This window comes from Squalius cephalus (assembly GCF_949319135.1).
Source record: "Squalius cephalus genome assembly, chromosome: 6".
In the NCBI taxonomy this organism is placed as follows: Eukaryota; Metazoa; Chordata; class Actinopteri; order Cypriniformes; family Leuciscidae; genus Squalius; species Squalius cephalus.
The window spans coordinates 47,583,762-47,603,761 of NC_137127.1; the positions used below are offsets into that span (position 1 = coordinate 47,583,762).

The 20,000-nt window shown below is 41.2% G+C and overlaps 1 protein-coding gene across 2 annotated transcripts in view; it reads right to left on the bottom strand.

The window, feature by feature from the left end:
* Positions 1-20,000, bottom strand: part of cd276 (CD276 molecule) — a 114,430-nt gene that overhangs the window by 85,452 nt on the left and 8,978 nt on the right. For both annotated transcript variants that reach the window (XM_079873399.1, XM_079873398.1), the window contains exon 2: positions 19,852-19,992. In XM_079873399.1, the coding sequence (XP_079729525.1) occupies positions 19,852-19,897 (46 nt within the window). In that variant the 5' untranslated portion in view covers positions 19,898-19,992. The remainder of the gene's footprint in view (positions 1-19,851; positions 19,993-20,000) is intronic.

Below are 20,000 nucleotides of genomic sequence, written 5' to 3' on the forward strand. Positions count from 1 at the left end.
TACATGTGTTACTATATTGAAAGCACGTGTCCACACTTTACATGTGTTATTATAGTGAAAGCACGTGTCCACACGTTACATGTGTTATTATAGTGAAAGCACATGTCCACACGTTACATATGTTACTATAGTGAAAGCACGTGTCCACACGTTACGTGTTACTATAGTGAAAGCACGTGTCCATACGTTACATATGTTACTATAGTGAAAGCACGTGTCCACACGTTACATGTGTTACTATAGTGAAAGCACGTGTCCACACGTTACATGCGTTACTATAGAGAAAGCACGTGTCCACACGTTACATGTATTATAGTGAAAGCACGTGTCCACACTTTACATGTGTTACTATAGTGAAAGCACATGTCCACACATTACATATGTTACTATAGTGAAAGCACGTGTTACTATAGTGAAAGCACATGTCCACACGTTACATATGTTACTATAGTGAAAGCACGTGTCCACACGTTACATGTGTTACTATATTGAAAGCACGTGTCCACACTTTACATGTGTTATTATAGTGAAAGCACATGTCCACACGTTACATATGTTACTATAGTGAAAGCACGTGTCCACACGTTACGTGTTACTATAGTGAAAGCACGTGTCCATACGTTACATATGTTACTATAGTGAAAGCACGTGTCCACACGTTACATGTGTTATTATAGTGAAAGCACGTGTCCACACTTTACATGTGTTACTATAGTGAAAGCACATGTCCACACATTACATATGTTACTATAGTGAAAGCACGTGTTACTATAGTGAAAGCACGTGTCCACACGTTACATGTGTTACTATAGTGAAAGCACATGTCCACACGTTACATGTTACTATAGTGAAAGCACGTGTCCACACGTTACATGTGTTACTATAGTGAAAGCACGTCTCCACACGTTACATGTGTTACTATAGTGAAAGCACGTGTCCACACATTACATGTGCTACTATAGTGAAAGCACATGTCCACACTTTACATGTGTTATTATAGTGAAAGCAGATATCCACACGTTACATATGTTACTATAGTGAAAGCACGTGTCCACACGTTACAAGTGTTACTATAGTGAAAGCATGTGTCCACACGTTACATGTGCTACTATAGTGAAAGCATGTGCCCACACGTTACATGCATTACTATAGTGAAAGCACGTGTCCACACGTTACATGTGTTACTATAGTGAAAGCACGTGTCCACACTTTACATGTGTTACTATAGTGAAAGCACGTGTCCACACTTTACATGTGTTACTATAGTGAAAGCATATCCACACATTACATGTGTTACTATAGTGAAAGCACGTGTCCACACGTTACATGTGTTACTATAGTGAAAGCACGTCCACACATTACATGTGTTACTATAGTGAAAGCACATCCACACATTACATGTGTTACTATAGTGAAAGCACGTGTCCACACGTTACATGTGTTACTATAGTGAAAGCACGTCCACACATTACATGTGTTACTATAGTGAAAGCACATGTTCACACTTTACGTGTTACTATAGTGAAAGCACATGTCCACACTTTACATGTGTTACTATAGTGAAAGCACATGTCCACACTTTACATGTGTTACTATAGTGAAAGCACATCCACACATTACATGTGTTACTATAGTGAAAGCACATGTCCACACGTTACATGTTACTATAGTGAAAGCACGTGTCCACACATTACGTGTTACTATAGTGAAAGCACATGTCCACACATTACGTGTTACTATAGTGAAAGCACATGTCCACACGTTACATGTTACTATAGTGAAAGCACGTGTCCACACATTACGTGTTACTATAGTGAAAGCACATGTCCACACGTTACATGTTACTATAGTGAAAGCACGTGTCCACACATTACGTGTTACTATAGTGAAAGCACGTCCACACATTACATGTGTTACTATAGTGAAAGCACATGTCCACACTTTACGTGTTACTATAGTGAAAGCACATGTCCACACTTTACATGTGTTACTATAGTGAAAGCACATGTCCACACGTTACATGTGTTACTATAGTGAAAGCACGTCCACACATTACATGTGTTACTATAGTGAAAGCACATGTCCACACGTTACATGTGTTACTATAGTGAAAGCACGTGTCCACACATTACGTGTTACTATAGTGAAAGCACATGTCCACACTTTACATGTGTTACTATAGTGAAAGCACGTGTCCACACGTTACATGTTATTGTAGTGAAAGCACATGTATGGAAAGCCAATAGGGCCAAAAACACGTGAATTTTAGCGTTAAAAACACGTGACAAATCAGAGCGTTAAATACGCATATTCAAAAGTATATAAAACTGATTTTAAACGTGTATTTCACGCGTATTTCACATGTTAAATACACGTGAAATACATGTTAAAAATCAGTTTGAACGGGTCAGTGTCATTGGCTGCTGAATTCTTGGGTCTTACCATTTCTGTGAGCTGATTCAGCCTATTTATTTTGTCCTTTTTTGTCTTATTTTTTATTTATTTTTTGTATAGCCTATAGATTTAATATATTTAAATTGCAGTTTTATGAAAATTTAACCCTGCAGAGTTCAGCTTAATGATTTTGTTTTGTTTTTTTTCAAAATGTAATCAATTTTCAGTGACATCAATTCTGATTTAAAATAGTAATGCATATGTTAACAAACTGACCCACTGTACATTTTATCATGCAGATGATTTGTATGATCACAAGCTTGGATGTCAACTGGCCTGGCTCAGTCAGAGTCTGTGTTCTGTCAGTGCTTGAGGAAGGTAAAGTAAGTGGGGAACTGAAAAAATGAGTTAGCTTTAATATCACAGTCTCAATCGCAGTAAACTGCTGGTTAGGTTTGAAATCTGCCACAGGGTGTCCGGTAAGAGACTTGGTGAAAAGATGTTGGACATTTGAGAGTAACCTGTTTATTTGTCACAACAACAACTCCGTTATTAACAAGGATTGAATAGTTGTCCTTAGTTGTGGGTGTATTTACTGTGTGGTTCTCTATAGAAACAGAAAATGCAGAGCAAATATAATAACATTAAATATTACAGATATACACATGATGAATATTCAGTAAAATACACAATTGACTTGCTATGTCATATACATTAAGTTAAACAGTAAACAGCTTGATTTGGTCTATATTGTATCAGCTGTGCTCTGTCTGGACATGTTCTTAAGAATATCTCAAAAACGAGCACTTAGACAGTGAACTATGGCCTTAGTAGGGTCACTGTATACAGTAGTGTAACGGAGAACACGCAGGCGACTTTCCCCAAAATGAATCAAAAAAGGCTGTGACATATACTTACAACTTTGAATTATATTTTCTCTTGATCTGGTGCCAATAACACTGAGTTGTTGCAGGGGTTTGGTTCATAGGTTCAAGCTTTATGAGCTGCTTCATGGCATCAACAAAGCATGACTGCTTTGGTTTGGTTTTGTCAACTTGAAACTAATCCTTTAACCCTGAGTTTGTTCAGCTACCTTCATGGTATATGTATAGGTGTGCAGTACAGTTAGTCTTCTCCTAGCCTTTTAATACTTTCAGTAAGCCAATCAAGTCTGTTACATTGTTAAACAAGCATATAAATTGTCACAAAAGCAGCTGTAAAATTAATTCCAGCTGTTATGAAGTGTACATTAGGCTTCTCAGAAACAATCCAGATTACTTGCAGATATAAACTGTGGTTCTAAAAAAAACCATAATAAGCTACTTAGTATTTTTATGTTTATATGTTTATTTAAATGTTATAAAGTGCTTTAACAAACTGCCTCATCATTTTTATAGATAAATTGCTTTAATGCCAGTGATCAGGGTGGCCTAGGACTTTAGTACAGTACTTCTGCTGTCAGGAAAGCCTAATCAAGTTCTTACACCTGTCCTGACCTGAGCACAAGCTCTCATTCTAATCCTGAAAGTCTTCAATACTTATATATAAAGTCTTAAATACCATATTTAAATTCATTTAAATTGATAATACCACCTGTGTACCTAATTACTGTTTGTCTGATGAGTGCACAATCTCTGAACAAAAAGGTTTCAGTAAGCGCACCTGCTAGCAACAGCTGTAAATGTGAGCACAACACAAGCTCTCGTTGTTTTCCAAAGACAGATATCGATTACGATGGTCTGTGTCTTAAACCTGCATTGACTGCTTACCTCCACGGGAACTGATCTCCACACACAAATGTTCATGCTTTGATGTTAAAGCTAGAATGTCCACTAATGTGTTTATTTACAATAAGGCATGAGTGGAGAAAAACAAGGCAATTTTATTTTTATCTAAATTTTCATAAAACTGCAATTGAAATATATTATTTCTATAGGTTATACAAAAAAAGACAAAAAAAGGACTAAATAAATAGGCTGAATCAGCTGATCTATAGCATGTCCAACGGTGATAGCCCAGTCTATGAACGGTACACCCCCCCCCCCCCCCCTAAGCTCACAGAAATAGACCCAAGTCTTCAGCAGCCAATGACACTGACCCGCTAAAAACAGATTTTTAATGTGTATTTCACGCATATTTCACGTGTATTTAACGCACTGATTTGTCATGCGCATTCAACGCGTATTTAACTTTGTCGTTGACGTGTTAAAATTCACGTGTTTTTGTCCCTCTTGGCCTTCCATACATGGAGAGCGTCTCAGGATCAGCGCACGGCGGGACAGGAGCGATGATGACGTCACGGAAACTTCAGGAACACGTCAGTCCTTACGTCATTAATGACGCTTAAATAAACCTCAATCTGTTCCCACACAGGGGAGAGCGCTGTCAAACTGTGTGTGTGTGTGTGTGTGTGTGAGGACCAAATGTCCCCACAAGGATAGTCTTGAGATTCCCTACTTTGTGAGACTTTTTGCTGTTCCTCAAGGACAACTGATTAATACACATAATAAAATGTGTTGTTTTTTTTGAAAATGTAAACATACAGAAAGTTTTGTGTGATGGGCAGGTTTAGGGGTCGGGTTAGTGTGTGTGTGTGTGTGTGTGTGTAGTGATCTACAATCAGTGAATAAACAGCACAGACATTTAGAAGAGCGGGCATTCTCTCTTCCTCTCTCTCTTCTCCTCTCTCTCTTCTTTTTCTCTCTCTTCCTCTCTCTTCTCCTCTCTCTCTTCTTTTTCTCTCTCTTCCTCTCTTTTCTCCTCTCTCTCTTCCTCTCTCTCTTCTCCTCTCTCTCTCTCTCTCTCTCTCTCTCTCTCTCTCCTTCTTCTCCTCTCTCACTCTCTCTCTTCTTCTTCTCCTCTCTCTCTTCTTTTTCTCTCTCTTCCTCTCTTTTCTCCTCTCTCTCTTCCTCTCTCTCTTCTCCTCTCTCTCTCTCTCTCTCTCTCTCTCTCTCTCTCTCTCTCTCTCTTCTTCTTCTCCTCTCTCTCTCTCTCTCTTCTTCTTCTTCTCTCTCTCTTCTCTCTCTCTCGTTGTCCGGCATCATTAACACCGGGTCAGATGTGAACTCAAACTCGCCCCTTGTTTCCCCGTCTCGCTCCTCAAACTCACTCCTCTCGTCTTCTCTCCGATATATTCCTGCTGTTCCCGCTAAAAGCTTCTGCTAGATCAATCATCTGTGGTGTTTCCAATGTTCCCGCACTCTTACATAATTCCTAATCCGGGCATTCACTGCAGACGAGGGGCAGATTCACATTTAAAGGGTTTGAATGAGGATTTGAGCTCTTTTCAATGGCCTTTCAGTGCTTTGGTTCGCAGACGTTCTGTGTTCGGACGCCATTTCTGCCACATACTGCATATTCAAATCTTTTAATTGTTTTCATACCTTTGTCAACTATATATAGCATTTTCATATGAAGCTGTTTATACGCTACAACTGGAGCTGGCATGTGAAGGAGTGTGTACGCTGGAAAAATGCTTTGCCAGGGAATTTAAACGTGTCTAAATAAACTAGCTTGATTTATAAAGGAATCCGGCTGAACACATGAGGTCATCGGTCAGATGAGGTTTGAACTGTGTGTGTGTGTGTGTGTGTGTGTGTGTGTGTGTGTGTGTGTGTGTGTGTGTGTGTTTGATTTATATTACATTGTGGGAACCAAATGTCCCCACAAGGATAGTAAAACCTGAGATCACCTACATTGACCAGCCAGCGGTCCCCATGAGGAAAATGGGTTAATAAACACACTAAATTATATTTTTTTTGAAAATGTAAAAATGCAGAAAGTGTTCTGTGATGGGTAGGTTTAGGGGAAGGGTTAGTGTGTGTGTGTGTGTGTGTGTGTGTGTGTGTGTGTGTGTGTTTGATGGGTAGGTTTAGGGGAAGGGTTAGTGTGTGTGTGTGTGTGTGTGTGTGTGTGTGTGTGTGTGTGTGTGTGTGTGTGTGTGTTTGATGGGTAGGTTTAGAGGAAGGGTTAGTGTGTGTGTGTGTGTGTGTGTGTGTGTGTGTGTGTGTGTCTGTGTGTGTGTGTGTGTGTGTGTGTGTGTGTGTGTGTGTGTGTGTGTGTGTGTGTGTGTGTGTGTGTGATGGGTAGGTTTAGGGGTAGGGTGTGTGTGTGTGTGTGTGTGTGTGTGTGTGTGTGTGTGTGTGTGTGTGTGTGTGTGTGTGTGTGTGTGTGTGTGTGTGTGATGGGTAGGTTTAGGGGTAGGGTTAGTGTGTGTGTGTGTGTGTGTGATGGGTAGGTTTAGGGGTAGGGTTAGTGTGTGTGTGTGTGTGTGTGTGTGTGTGTGTGTGTGTGTGTGTGTGTGTGTGTGATGGGTAGGTTTAGGGGTAGGGTTAGTGTGTGTGTGTGTGTGTGTGTGTGTTGTGTGTGTGTGTGTGTGTGTGTGTGTGTGTGTGTGTGTAATGGGTAGGTTTAGGGGTAGGGTTAGTGTGTGTGTGTGTGTGTGTGATGGGTAGGTTTAGGGGTAGGGTTAGTGTGTGTGTGTGTGTGTGTGTGTGTGTGTGTGTGTAGGGTTAGTGTAAGGAGATAGAATATACAGTTTGTACAGTTTAAAAACCATTAAGTCTATGGAGAGTCCCCACAAAGATAGTGAACCAGACGTGTGTGTGTGTGTGTGTGTGTGTGTGTGTGTGTGTGTGTGTGTGTGTGTGTGTGTGTGTGTGTGTGTGTGTGTGTGTGTGTGTGTGTGTGTGTGAGTACTAATCCTGTATCTCACAGTAGACGACTGATACGTGATGAGGGCAATATTGTTTTGTTTTTTTTGTCTTAATCGAACACATTAAGTTGATTAAAAGTGACAGTAAAGACATTTATAATGTTACAAAAGATTATATTTCAAATAAATGCCGTTCTTTTGAACATAAAGTCAGTCTGCCGTTCATTAATATCATTTACAGAGATCTCACTGGTTAATCTTCTGTCCTACAGCCCATGTGAAGCCAGCGAACGGTGATATTCTGACAGTCCTGGAGGACGTCACACTTAAATTGACTGTAGATCTAGTCTAGACATCTAAAAATACTTCACAAATATAATATTTCACTTTCACAAAGTCATTGAGAGTAAACTCAGTTGGCTCAGTCTGTGCCGGTCTCAGATTGGATCAGATCAGAATTGAGTTTATGGTAAGTGACGGACCGGACTGTATCGGACACACACTCATCCTCCGCTCTTCTCCAGCCGTCTCCTTACAAAAAAAAAAAAAAAAAAAAAAAAAAAATATATATATGTATCATATTTGCCTTTAACATCACAACCAGTCAGTGTTGCCATGACGTCACTTCCCATGTCTCCAGACTGATGAGTCACATGACATTTACAGCTCAGTTGATTAGCTCAAAAATCTCGTCTTCTCTTCTCTATTGTGTCGTATATCGAGTGAAACGCTTCAGGAACAAGAAAAAAATGTGGGCGGGGCTTGATTGTGTCTGTGGGGAATTGATTGGCTGGTTGGCTGGTTGTGGTTTGCTGTTGGCTGATCTCATGTGAGTGACAGGTTGCCCCGCCCTCGTCATCAGAGAAGAGAAGAGATGCTGCTGTTATTCTGATTCAAGATTGCTAACATGATTTGACATGCTTCTATCATTTGTTAACATGTTGTTAGCATGTTTTAACACATTGTCAGCATGATAACAAGTTGTCATGTCATGATTTAGCATGTTGCTACTGTTGCTACTAGTATGATTAGCACATTGATAGCATAAATTAGCATGTTGCTATCATATTTAAGTATGTTCACCCCCTCAATGAAAGTCTGTGGGGCTTTCCGTAGTTTTGATCGTCTGTTTAACGACAATCGTAAGTCGGATCAGTTAGAAAACTGTCACACACACACACACACACTATCTCCGTCTTTCATAACACGAGCTGTAAAGCACCAAGGTTCACTAACAGAGGTTCCTGCCTCTCTTCTGCAAACACAACACACTCTTCAGACCAATATCAGGCCTGCCAGACCTCAAAGGCCAGTCGTGTGTGTGTGTGTGTGTGTGTGTGTGTGTGTGTATTACACACACGAGTAGAACATGCTCACTCTTACAAACACACAATAACACGCTCAATATCATTGAAAAACACCGTGCTCAATATCTACCTGTGGAGAGACATGCAGCTCATTTTAAAGAGCTCGATAAGAGACTAGCTTTATCAGACCTCCATCAACTCCAGCACTGCAATTATTCACACACACACACACACACACACACACACACACACACACACAGACACAGACACAAACCCGACCCCTAAATCTACCCATCAGACACACACACACACACACACACTTACCCGACCCCTAAACCTACCCATCACACACACACACACACACACAGACACAAACCCGACCCCTAAATCTACCCATCACACACACACACACACACACACACACACACACACACACACACACACACTAACCTGACTCCTAAACCTAACCATCACACACACACACACACACACATACACACACACTAACCCGACACCTAAATCTACCCATCACACACACACACACACACACACACACACACACACACTAACCCGACCCCTAAATCTACCCATCACACACACACACACACACACACACACACACTAATCCGACTCCTAAACCTACCCATCACACACACACACACACACACACACACACACACACACACACACTAACCCGACCCCTAAATCTACCCATCACACACACACACACAATAATCCGACCCCTAAATCTACTCATCACACACACACACACACACACACTAATCCGACCCCTAAATCTACCCATCACACACACACACACACACACACACACACTAACCCCACCCCTAAATCTACCCATCACATACACACACACACTAATCCGACTCCTAAACCTACCCATCACACACACACACACACACACACACACACACTAACCCGACCCCTAAATCTACCCATCACACACACACACACAATAATCCGACCCCTAAATCTACTCATCACACACACACACACACACACACAATAATCCGACCCCTAAATCTACTCATCACACACACACACACACACACAATAATCCGACCCCTAAATCTACTCATCACACACACACACACACACACACTAACCCCACCCCTAAATCTACCCATCACACACACACACACACTAACCCGACCCCTAAATCTACCCATCACACACACACACACACACACACACACACACACACACACACTAACCCGACCCCTAAATCTACCCATCACACACACACACACTAACCCCACCCCTAAACCTACCCATCACACACACAGACACACACATACTAATCCGACCTGTAAACATACCCATCACACACACACACACACACACACACACACACACACTAACCCGACCCCTAAACCTACCCATCACACACACACACACACACACACACACACACACTAACCCGACCCCTAAATCTACCCATCACACACACACACACACACTAACCCCACCCCTAAACCTACCCATCACACACACAGACACACACATACTAATCCGACCTGTAAACATACCCATCACACACACACACACACACACACACACACACACACACACTAACCCGGCCCCTAAACCTACCCATCTCACACACACACACACACACACACACACACACTAACCCGACCCCTAAATCTACCCATCACACACACACACACACACACTAACCCGACCCCTAAACCTACCCATCACACACACACACACACACATTAATCCGACTCCTAAACCTACCCATCACACACACACACACACACACACACACACACACTAACCCCACCCCTAAACCTACCCATCACACCCACACACACACACATTAATCTGACTCCTAAACCTACCCATCACACACACACACACACACACACACACACACTAACCCTACCCCTAGATCTACCCATCACACACACACACACACACACACTAATCCGACTCCTAAATCTACTCATCACACACACACACACACTAATCCGACCCCTAAATCTACCCATCACACACACACACACACTAACCCCACCCCTAAATCTACCCATCACACACACACACACACACACACTAACCCGACCCCTAAATCTACCCATCACACACACACACACACACACACACACACACACACACACACACTAATCCGACCCCTAAATCTACTCATCACACACACACACACACACACACACACACACACACACACTAACCCCACCCCTAAATCTACCCATCACACACACACACACACACACACACTAACCCGACCCCTAAATCTACCCATCACACACACACACACACACACACACACACACACACACACTAATCCGACCCCTAAATCTACTCATCACACACACACACACACACACACACACACACACACACACACACACACACACACACACACTAACCCCACCCCTAAATCTACCCATCACACACACACACACACACACACACTAACCCCACCCCTAAATCTACCCATCACACACACACACACTAATCCGACCCCTAAATCTACCCATCACACACACACACACACACTAGCCCCACCCCTAAATCTACCCATCACACACACACACACACACACTAATCCGACCCCTAAATCTACCCATCACACACACACACACACACTAACCCCACCCCTAAATCTACCCATCACACACACACACACACACACACACTAACCCGACCCCTAAATCTACCCATCACACACACACACACACACACACACACACACACACACACACACACACACACACACACACACACACACACACACTAACCCGACCCCTAAATCTACCCATCACACACACACACACACACACACACACACACACACACACACACACACTAACCCCACCCCTAAACCTACCCATCACACACAGACACACACATACTAATCCGACCTGTAAACATACCCATCACACACACACACACACACACACACACACTAACCCGACCCCTAAACCTACCCATCACACACACACACACACACACACACACACTAACCCGACCCCTAAATCTACCCATCACACACACACACACACACACTAACCCCACCCCTAAACCTACCCATCACACACACAGACACACACATACTAATCCGACCTGTAAACATACCCATCACACACACACACACACACACACACACACACACACTAACCCGACCCCTAAACCTACCCATCACACACACACACACACACACACACACACACACACACACACACACACACACACACACTAACCCGACCCCTAAATCTACCCATCACAAACACACACTAACCCCACCCCTAAACCTACCCATCACACACACACACACACACACACACACACACACACACACACACACACACATTAATCTGACTCCTAAACCTACCCATCACACACACACACACACACACACACACACACACACACACACTAACCCGACCCCTAAACCTACCTATCACACACACACACACACTAACCCGACCCCTAAACCTACCCATTACACACACACACACACTGACCCGACCCCTAAACCTACCCATCACACACACACACACACTAACCCGACCCCTAAATCTACCCATCACAAACACACACTAACCCCACCCCTAAACCTACCCATCACACACACACACACACACACACACACACACACACACACACACACATTAATCTGACTCCTAAACCTACCCATCACACACACACACACACACACACACACACTAACCCGACCCCTAAACCTACCTATCACACACACACACACACTAACCCGACCCCTAAACCTACCCATTACACACACACACACACTGACCCGACCCCTAAACCTACCCATCACACACACACACACACTAACCCGACCCCTAAACCTACCCATTACACACACACACACACTGACCCGACCCCTAAACCTACCCATCACACACACACACACACTAACCCGACCCCTAAACCTACCCATTACACACACACACACACTGACCCGACCCCTAAACCTACCCATCACACACACACACACACTAACCCGACCCCTAAACCTACCCATTACACACACACACACACTGACCCGACCCCTAAACCTACCCATCACACACACACACACACTAACCCGACCCCTAAACCTACCCATTACACACACATTTTTTACATTTTTTAAAAAAGAAATTCTGTATGATTTATACGCTTGTTTCCTCAATTTAGTCCTACAGTGACACGAGTCCCCATGAGTGTGTGTGCATTCAGGTTTAAGTCCCCACAGGGGTAGACAAACATGTACACACACACACACACACACACACACACACACACACACACACACACTCACACACACAATTTAAACTGACAAAGGTTATTTCTGGCTAAGATTCATAAATGGTACAGAAACTCATGAACAGAAACTGTATTAGAGCTGAATCTCGATCGCTCTAGTGAGGTAGGATCGCCCCCCAGTGGCGTGCACACACACACACACACACACACACACACACACACAATCACAGCTACACACTCTTTTAGTTTTAAACCTAACGGTGTGTTTCATGATCTGTGTGATCGCTATGAGGTCGCAGGTGCTTGGAGTTTTGCTCATTTTAATTGACTGTCAGGTTAAAATTGTACATTTGATCACTTAAAAAACCCAGAGTAACTGCACACCTCCTCAACACACACACACACACACACACACACTCGGGTGTCAGTGACGTCTGAAACACACTGCTGACGACATTCAGCCCAGATCAAACTCCAAATGAACTCTGAAGGCTTAAAACCTCCTCTGGATTTTCAATTCTCACTGTCGCCGGCCGACAAAAGAAGTCATTTGCAAGTTCACAAATCATCCTCTCTTTCTTCCCATGATCTGACAGAGAGGAAGAGGGTTTCCTCGGTGACATCACCACCACAAAGCATCATGGGTAACACCGGACCACAGGGACGATCTAATCACCTCTCTCTCTCTTTCTCTCTCTCTGCACAGTAAAAAAATGCTGGGTTATTTTTTTAACCCAACCACTGGGTTACACATATTTGGGTCACTATGTTGGGTTATTTTTCAAAAATGTTGGGTCATTTTTAAAATCGTTGTGCAATTTCTAGCAATAACCCAGCTGTTGGGTTAAATACGTATGTTGTATGTACACTTGTGTATTTTGAATTTATGTACACAATTATGTATATTTACATTGAATTCTGGACTCCCCAATATTTTGTTTGTAATTATTACATATTTATTGTTTTATATAAATAAACAATCTGTATTTGAAAACAAAGTGTATTTTATTTATTAAAATAATGTTATAAATAAAAATAAATAGTTTACTTAACTGTTGGGTTACTTTAACCCAACTTGCTTTTAACCCAATGCATTGTTGCAAAGTTGGGTTACTCGATGGGTTATTTTTAACCCAACATTATTGAGTGAGTGTCTCCCGGTTGCCCTTATTGCTCTGGCTTTCCTGATTTCCATTTGAATAAGATTTATGAGTCTGGTATGTCAGTGTATTGTTGAAACATAATAACTCTCTCTTTCTCTCTCTCTCTCTCTCTCTCTCTCTCTCTCTCTCTCTCTCTCTCTCTCTCTCTCTCTATGAGATTAGGTTCTGCTCAAAGGGCTTTGTCGGTCCGATAGGATGACATTGTCAAAACATAATGACATTCACTGTGTAAATATCATTTCATAAATATCCATCTCTCTCTCGTCTTTCAGAGATACGGACAGCAGAGAATCCGCCGTGTGGAGATAAAAAAGATGACAGTTTTGCAAAAGCAATGAAGTGGAGAAACAGATCAAGCGAAAACGGGATGGTGAAGCAGAAGACGACTGGATCTGCAATTACTGGCTGTGTAAATGTAGTCTTCAAGGTTTAGGTTTAAATTCTGTATAAATGCAGGAAGACCGGACCAATCTCTATGATGTCATCACTGTCCGTTACATTTTGAAAGTTGAACATTCTATTGATGATGTCAGCGGAAGCTTTTCAAAATGTAATTACTTTTTCTTAAAAGAATAAAGTTTACAACAAAAAAAATAGACAAGACAGCAACAAAGAATACAATTATATTATTACTATTATACTAATAAAAAAAAAAGAATAATAATAATAAAACATATATATATAATTATTTTTATTATAAGACTGGAATTATTATGTTTGATTGGAGCCTGTATGTTAAACATTTAGAGCTATAATTAATTAATAAAATAAAATAGTATTAATCTATAATATAATATGAATACTTTCAGAGGGTCTAAACCCCTCTATTGCTACATTTGTGTCAGAATTACTGTAATCACAATATGAAAACTTAAAATCATTAGTTTCCATTGCCATGCTTATGGAAAATAAATCCATGTGTGGTTTTGTTGTTGATAAGAGGAAAACAATTCATATACATTAACTCACCCTATTATGCTATAGTAAAATTAAATTTCAAACAGAAATATTAAGAGTCTATATATATATATATATATATATATATATATATATATATATATATATATATATATATATATATATATTTATATATATGCTAAATTACAAAATTACACAGACTGAAATAAAGAGCCACAGAGTATTTGCTTTTTTAGAAGTAAATGTTATTATTTGCAATCGCTGAACCGTGAGGTTATGAACCGTTCTTGTTCTCTGACAGAATAAAGATCATTAATGATCATCTTCATTTCAGGTGTGGAGATAATCGGGGTAAAGTGATGCAGAACTTTGCAAAGTGTTATGAGGAGAAGAAAAGAAAGCAAGAAAAAGAGAGATGAGTGGAGTGAGAGAGAGAGAGTCTTCCCTCTCGGCGCGTCACGTACATCAGGTCTGGTCTTGATTCCCAGAAGAAGACATGTGAAATCTGCTGATATAATCCACAGCCTCATAACTGGGCAATGCGCTCACTTTTAATAAGCATCGAGTGCTCCTGAGAGGGGGGTGGGGGGAGAGGAGGGGGGGGGATTACCGTGAACACCAACAACTGCAGGCCAGACCGTCGTGAGCAACACTTTTCGATAAAAAAAAAGAAAGGATGCACTAACATATTTGCCACTGCAATGATCCCCAAATGTCCCTACCGGTGCAATCGATCATGAGGAAGGGACAAAATAAAAGCAGTGAAGTTTATAGTTAGCTGACCTTGAGAAAAGGCATCGGGGAAAGAAAGAAATGTCACTGGCCGCACTTCAGTACTGTAATCTGTCAGATGGAAAGAGGCTCTACAAACTTTTCTGAAGCTCAATGCTGCTCTCTCGCCAGTCTGGATGTGCACTACAGCTGAACGATAAAGCTGGACAATTTGGGGAAAAACATTTTTTTTTTTTTTTTTGATTGCAGAGAGACTCCGCCCACACAGTCTTCTGTGACTTATGAATGATTTAGTTGCGAGTGCAGTGTGTTTACAGAGAGACTCCGCCCACAGGCTCTTCTGATTGGCTGTGATTTATGATTGATTTAGTTGCGAGTGCAGTGTGTTTACAGAGAGACTCCGCCCACAGGCTCTTCTGATTGGCTGGGGTTTTTTGATTGATTTAGTTGCGAGTGCAGTGTGTTTACAGAGAGACTCCGCCCACATGCTATTCTGATTGGCTGTGATTTATGATTGATTTAGTTGGAGTGCAGTGTGTTTAGAGAGACTCTTCCCACAGGCTCTTCTGATTGGCTGTGACTTATGAATGATTTAGTTGCGAGTGCAGTGTGTTTACAGAGAGACTCCGCCCACAGGCTCTTCTGATTGGCTGGGGTTTTTTGATTGATTTAGTTGCGAGTGCAGTGTGTTTACAGAGAGACTCCGCCCACATGCTATTCTGATTGGCTGTGATTTATGATTGATTTAGTTGGAGTGCAGTGTGTTTAGAGAGACTCTTCCCACAGGCTCTTCTGATTGGCTGTGACTTATGAATGATTTAGTTGCGAGTGCAGTGTGTTTACAGAAAGACTCCGCCCACATGCTATTCTGATTGGCTGTGACTTATGATTGGTTTAGTTGCGAGTGCAGTGTGTTTAGAGAGACTCCGCCCACAGGCTCTTCTGATTGGCTGTTTTTTTTTGATTGATTTAGTTGCGAGTGCAGTGTGTTTACAGAGAGACTCCGCCCACATGCTATTCTGATTGGCTGTGATTTATGATTGATTTAGTTGCGAGTGCTGTGTGTTTAGAGAGACTCCGCCCACATGCTATTCTGATTGGCTGTGATTTATGATTGATTTAGTTGCGAGTGCAGTGTGTTTACAGAGAGACTCCGCCCACAGGCTCTTCTGATTGGCTGGAATCGTATCGCGTGGTTAAGACAGTGTACTGATACCTAAGGTCGCAGTGTGTTTCACAAGTTTGCATGCTAGAAAAGTGTTGATGCCACATGCCGCTAAGATCTAAGGATTCCTGTCACAGACTTAAAGCATCAAAGTGCAACGAGCTTCTGTTTTGTGATGCGCTTGGCTTTAATTACCAGTTCCATCTACATACATTTTAGCAAATCCACCCAAGCTGGAGAAAAATAACAAGGGTTCATGAAGGCCGAAGCAGACTGCATGGGTGCGTGAGATCTTCCATAACCTCAGATAATGCGATCAGACGCGTGGCCTGGTGTGTGTGCGGTGAAGTTTAACTCCGCCTCGGGTCACTGAGTCTCCTTTGCCCTGTTGTGTCCCGTCACCTCTCTCCTGTCGTTAAAGGTTAAAGGTCATAAAAGCATCTGATGATTCACCTCAGAGCGACACACATGCTCATTCACACTCAGTGCTGCTGCGATTGGACAGTAAGATTCCTGACAAACTGATTTATTATGCAATACTTGAGCTAAATTCTACATCTCTTGCATATTTGTTTATTAAATGCTTTGGATACTTTTATAATATTTTCAGCTTCCATTCTGTACTTGCATTAACACATTTTACCATGTGTTTTTTTTTAGTGCTGGACAACGATTAATCGCATCCAAAAGTTTGTGTTTACATAATATATGTGTGTGTCCTGTGTATAATTATTTTGCACATGTAAATACACACACATGCATGTATATATTTAAGAAAAATGTGTTATTTATATTTTAAATATTTATATAATATAAATTATGTATAAATATATATACAATATATACATGCAAATATTTCTTAAATATATACATGCATGTGTGTGTATTTATATACACAAAATAATTATACACAGTACACACACACTTTTATTTTTTATTTTTTTCCTGGAAAATCTTGCATTTTTATAGTTAGTGTTTATTAAATGCTTAGGATACTTTCATAATATTTTCAGCTTCCATTCTGTACTTGCATTTATAACATATTACCATGTGTTTTTCTTACTAAGACTTTCCTGGAAAATCTTGCATTTTTTGGGAATCGAGTTTAGTTAGTTGGTTGAAGTCTTATGAGTTTTCCGGAACCCAGTTTGAGAGTGCTCGCATTAGCACGCGTCCGATCGCAGGCCTTGAGCTGTGACTAGCGCACCACACACTGTACGTGCTGGAAACACAGACAAATGGAGAAACCGGGAATGAAAATATGAAAACATATGAGCTCATACATCCTAGCACCCAATTCATGTCTTGTATATTGAGTTATGCTCTTCTGTTGAAAGGTAAAAGTTGAGAAACTTCTTGGATTGTGTTTTAGATACTCCTTACGTATTTTGAGGATCCTCTGAGGAATAAAGCTCATAGTCGCCATCCACTTCTGCACACTGAGGATTAAACTGAGCTATGAAACACAGCCATAACTGTGGCTTGAGTTCCAGACGCCACACCCGAACACACACACACACACACACACACACACACACGCGTGAACACAAACACTGAGTCAGAAGGAAAAACCCTTTTGTCTGTCTTCCTCTTCTTTCTACAGGGAACAACCTAAAAATTCACAGATTTGATTTTTAAACTTTCCTAAATATATTTCTGATCTTCCTCATTTTAAGAGGGGCAGTTTTACATTGTTTACCACAGAGGCAGACATGAACCAATGACAGAGCTCACTCTGAATCCAGTCTTCCACAGGAATCCCTTTATGCCACATGCAGATTTAACTACGGATACGCTATTCAAGCCTCTGATGGACTTTTAATTGGGAAAGATCACATCTTTTTTTCATGCTGTGCGTCGATGAAACCAAATTTCACAGATCCCTCACCAATTTTATGGGACATTTCAGAACATATCAATGTCATGCTTGATTTTAGATATATGTAATCTGATGAAATTGCATCCCTGCTGTCACAAGTTCCCGTTTTGTGTGTCATTTTGGGCTTTTATGTTTAGTCTAAGTTTCCTGAATACTGTCTCTGTTATGTAGTTCTTTTGTAGTTCTTTTAGCTTCCCTCATTGCTGTTTCCAGGTGTGTGTGTGTGTGTGTGTGTGTGTGTGTGTGTGTGTGTGTGTGTGTGTGTGTGTGTGTGTGAGCCCTCGTTGTTTCGCTCGGGTTAGGTTCTTGTTTTCCTTGCACACCAGGTTTTCTGATTTTGTATTTTTGTATCTTTGTATCTTATTATTACTACAATAAAAAGTATATTTTCATGTCTATATTAAATAATAAGAATAAGAATAATAAATATTATTATTATTATGTCATATAGATACACTGCTGTTCAAAAGTTTGGGGTTGGTAAGATTATTTAATGTTTAAACTCTTCTGCTCACCAAGGCTGCATTTATTTGATTAAAAATACAGTAAAAATTTTGAAATATTTTTACAGTGTAAATAATGTAGTGTAATTTATTCCTGTGATCAAAGCTGAATGTTCAGCATCATTACTCCAGTCTTCAGTGTCACACGATCCTTCAGAAATCACTCTAATATGAGGATTTGATGCTCGAGAAACATTTAATGTTGAAAACATCTTCATATTTTTGTGGAAACTGTCATACATTTTACAATTCAAGACTCTTTGATGAATAGAAAGTATTTATTCATTTAAAATATTCATATTTTTCAACATTATAAATGTCTACTGTTATTTTTTATCAATTTAATGCATCCTTGCAGAATAAAAATATATTTTTTTTCTTTTTTTAAAAAACCTTACTGACTCCAAACTTTTGAATGGTCGTGTTCCCATGATTCTGTACACCTCCACTGTTTATTAATTTCCATCTGTGTGTGTGTGTGTGTGTGTGTGTGAGAGTGTGTGAGAGAGTGAGTGTGTGAGAGAGTGAGTGTGTGTGAGAGTGTGTGTGTGTGTGTGTGTGTGTGTGTGTGTGTGTGTGTGTGTGTGTGTGTGTGTGTGTGTGTGTGTGAGAGAGAGAGAGAGAGAGAGAGAGAGAGAGTGTGTGTGTGTGTGTGTGTGTGTGTGTGTGTGTGTGTGTGTGTGTGTGTGTGTGTGTGTGTGTGTGTGTGTGTGTGTGTGTGTGTGTGTGTGTGTGTGTGTGTGTGTGTGTGTGTGTGTGTGTGTGTGTGTGTGTGTGTATGGCATCAGTATGGCACCTGAGCCGCCTGTCAGAGTCTCTGTTTGTGTGTTTCCAGTTTCCAGGTTGTGATCTTTGGTTAATCAGAGAAGCTTCACCCACCGTGAGAGCGAACAGCCAGCAGAGCAAACAACAGGAGAGCCAGCATGACGACGTCGAGTCGAGTGTGTGTGATCCGACCCAGAGTGTGTGTGAGTCCGTGTGTGAGTGTGTAACAGCGGGGCAGATCCTTCAATCACGGCACTGCGGGG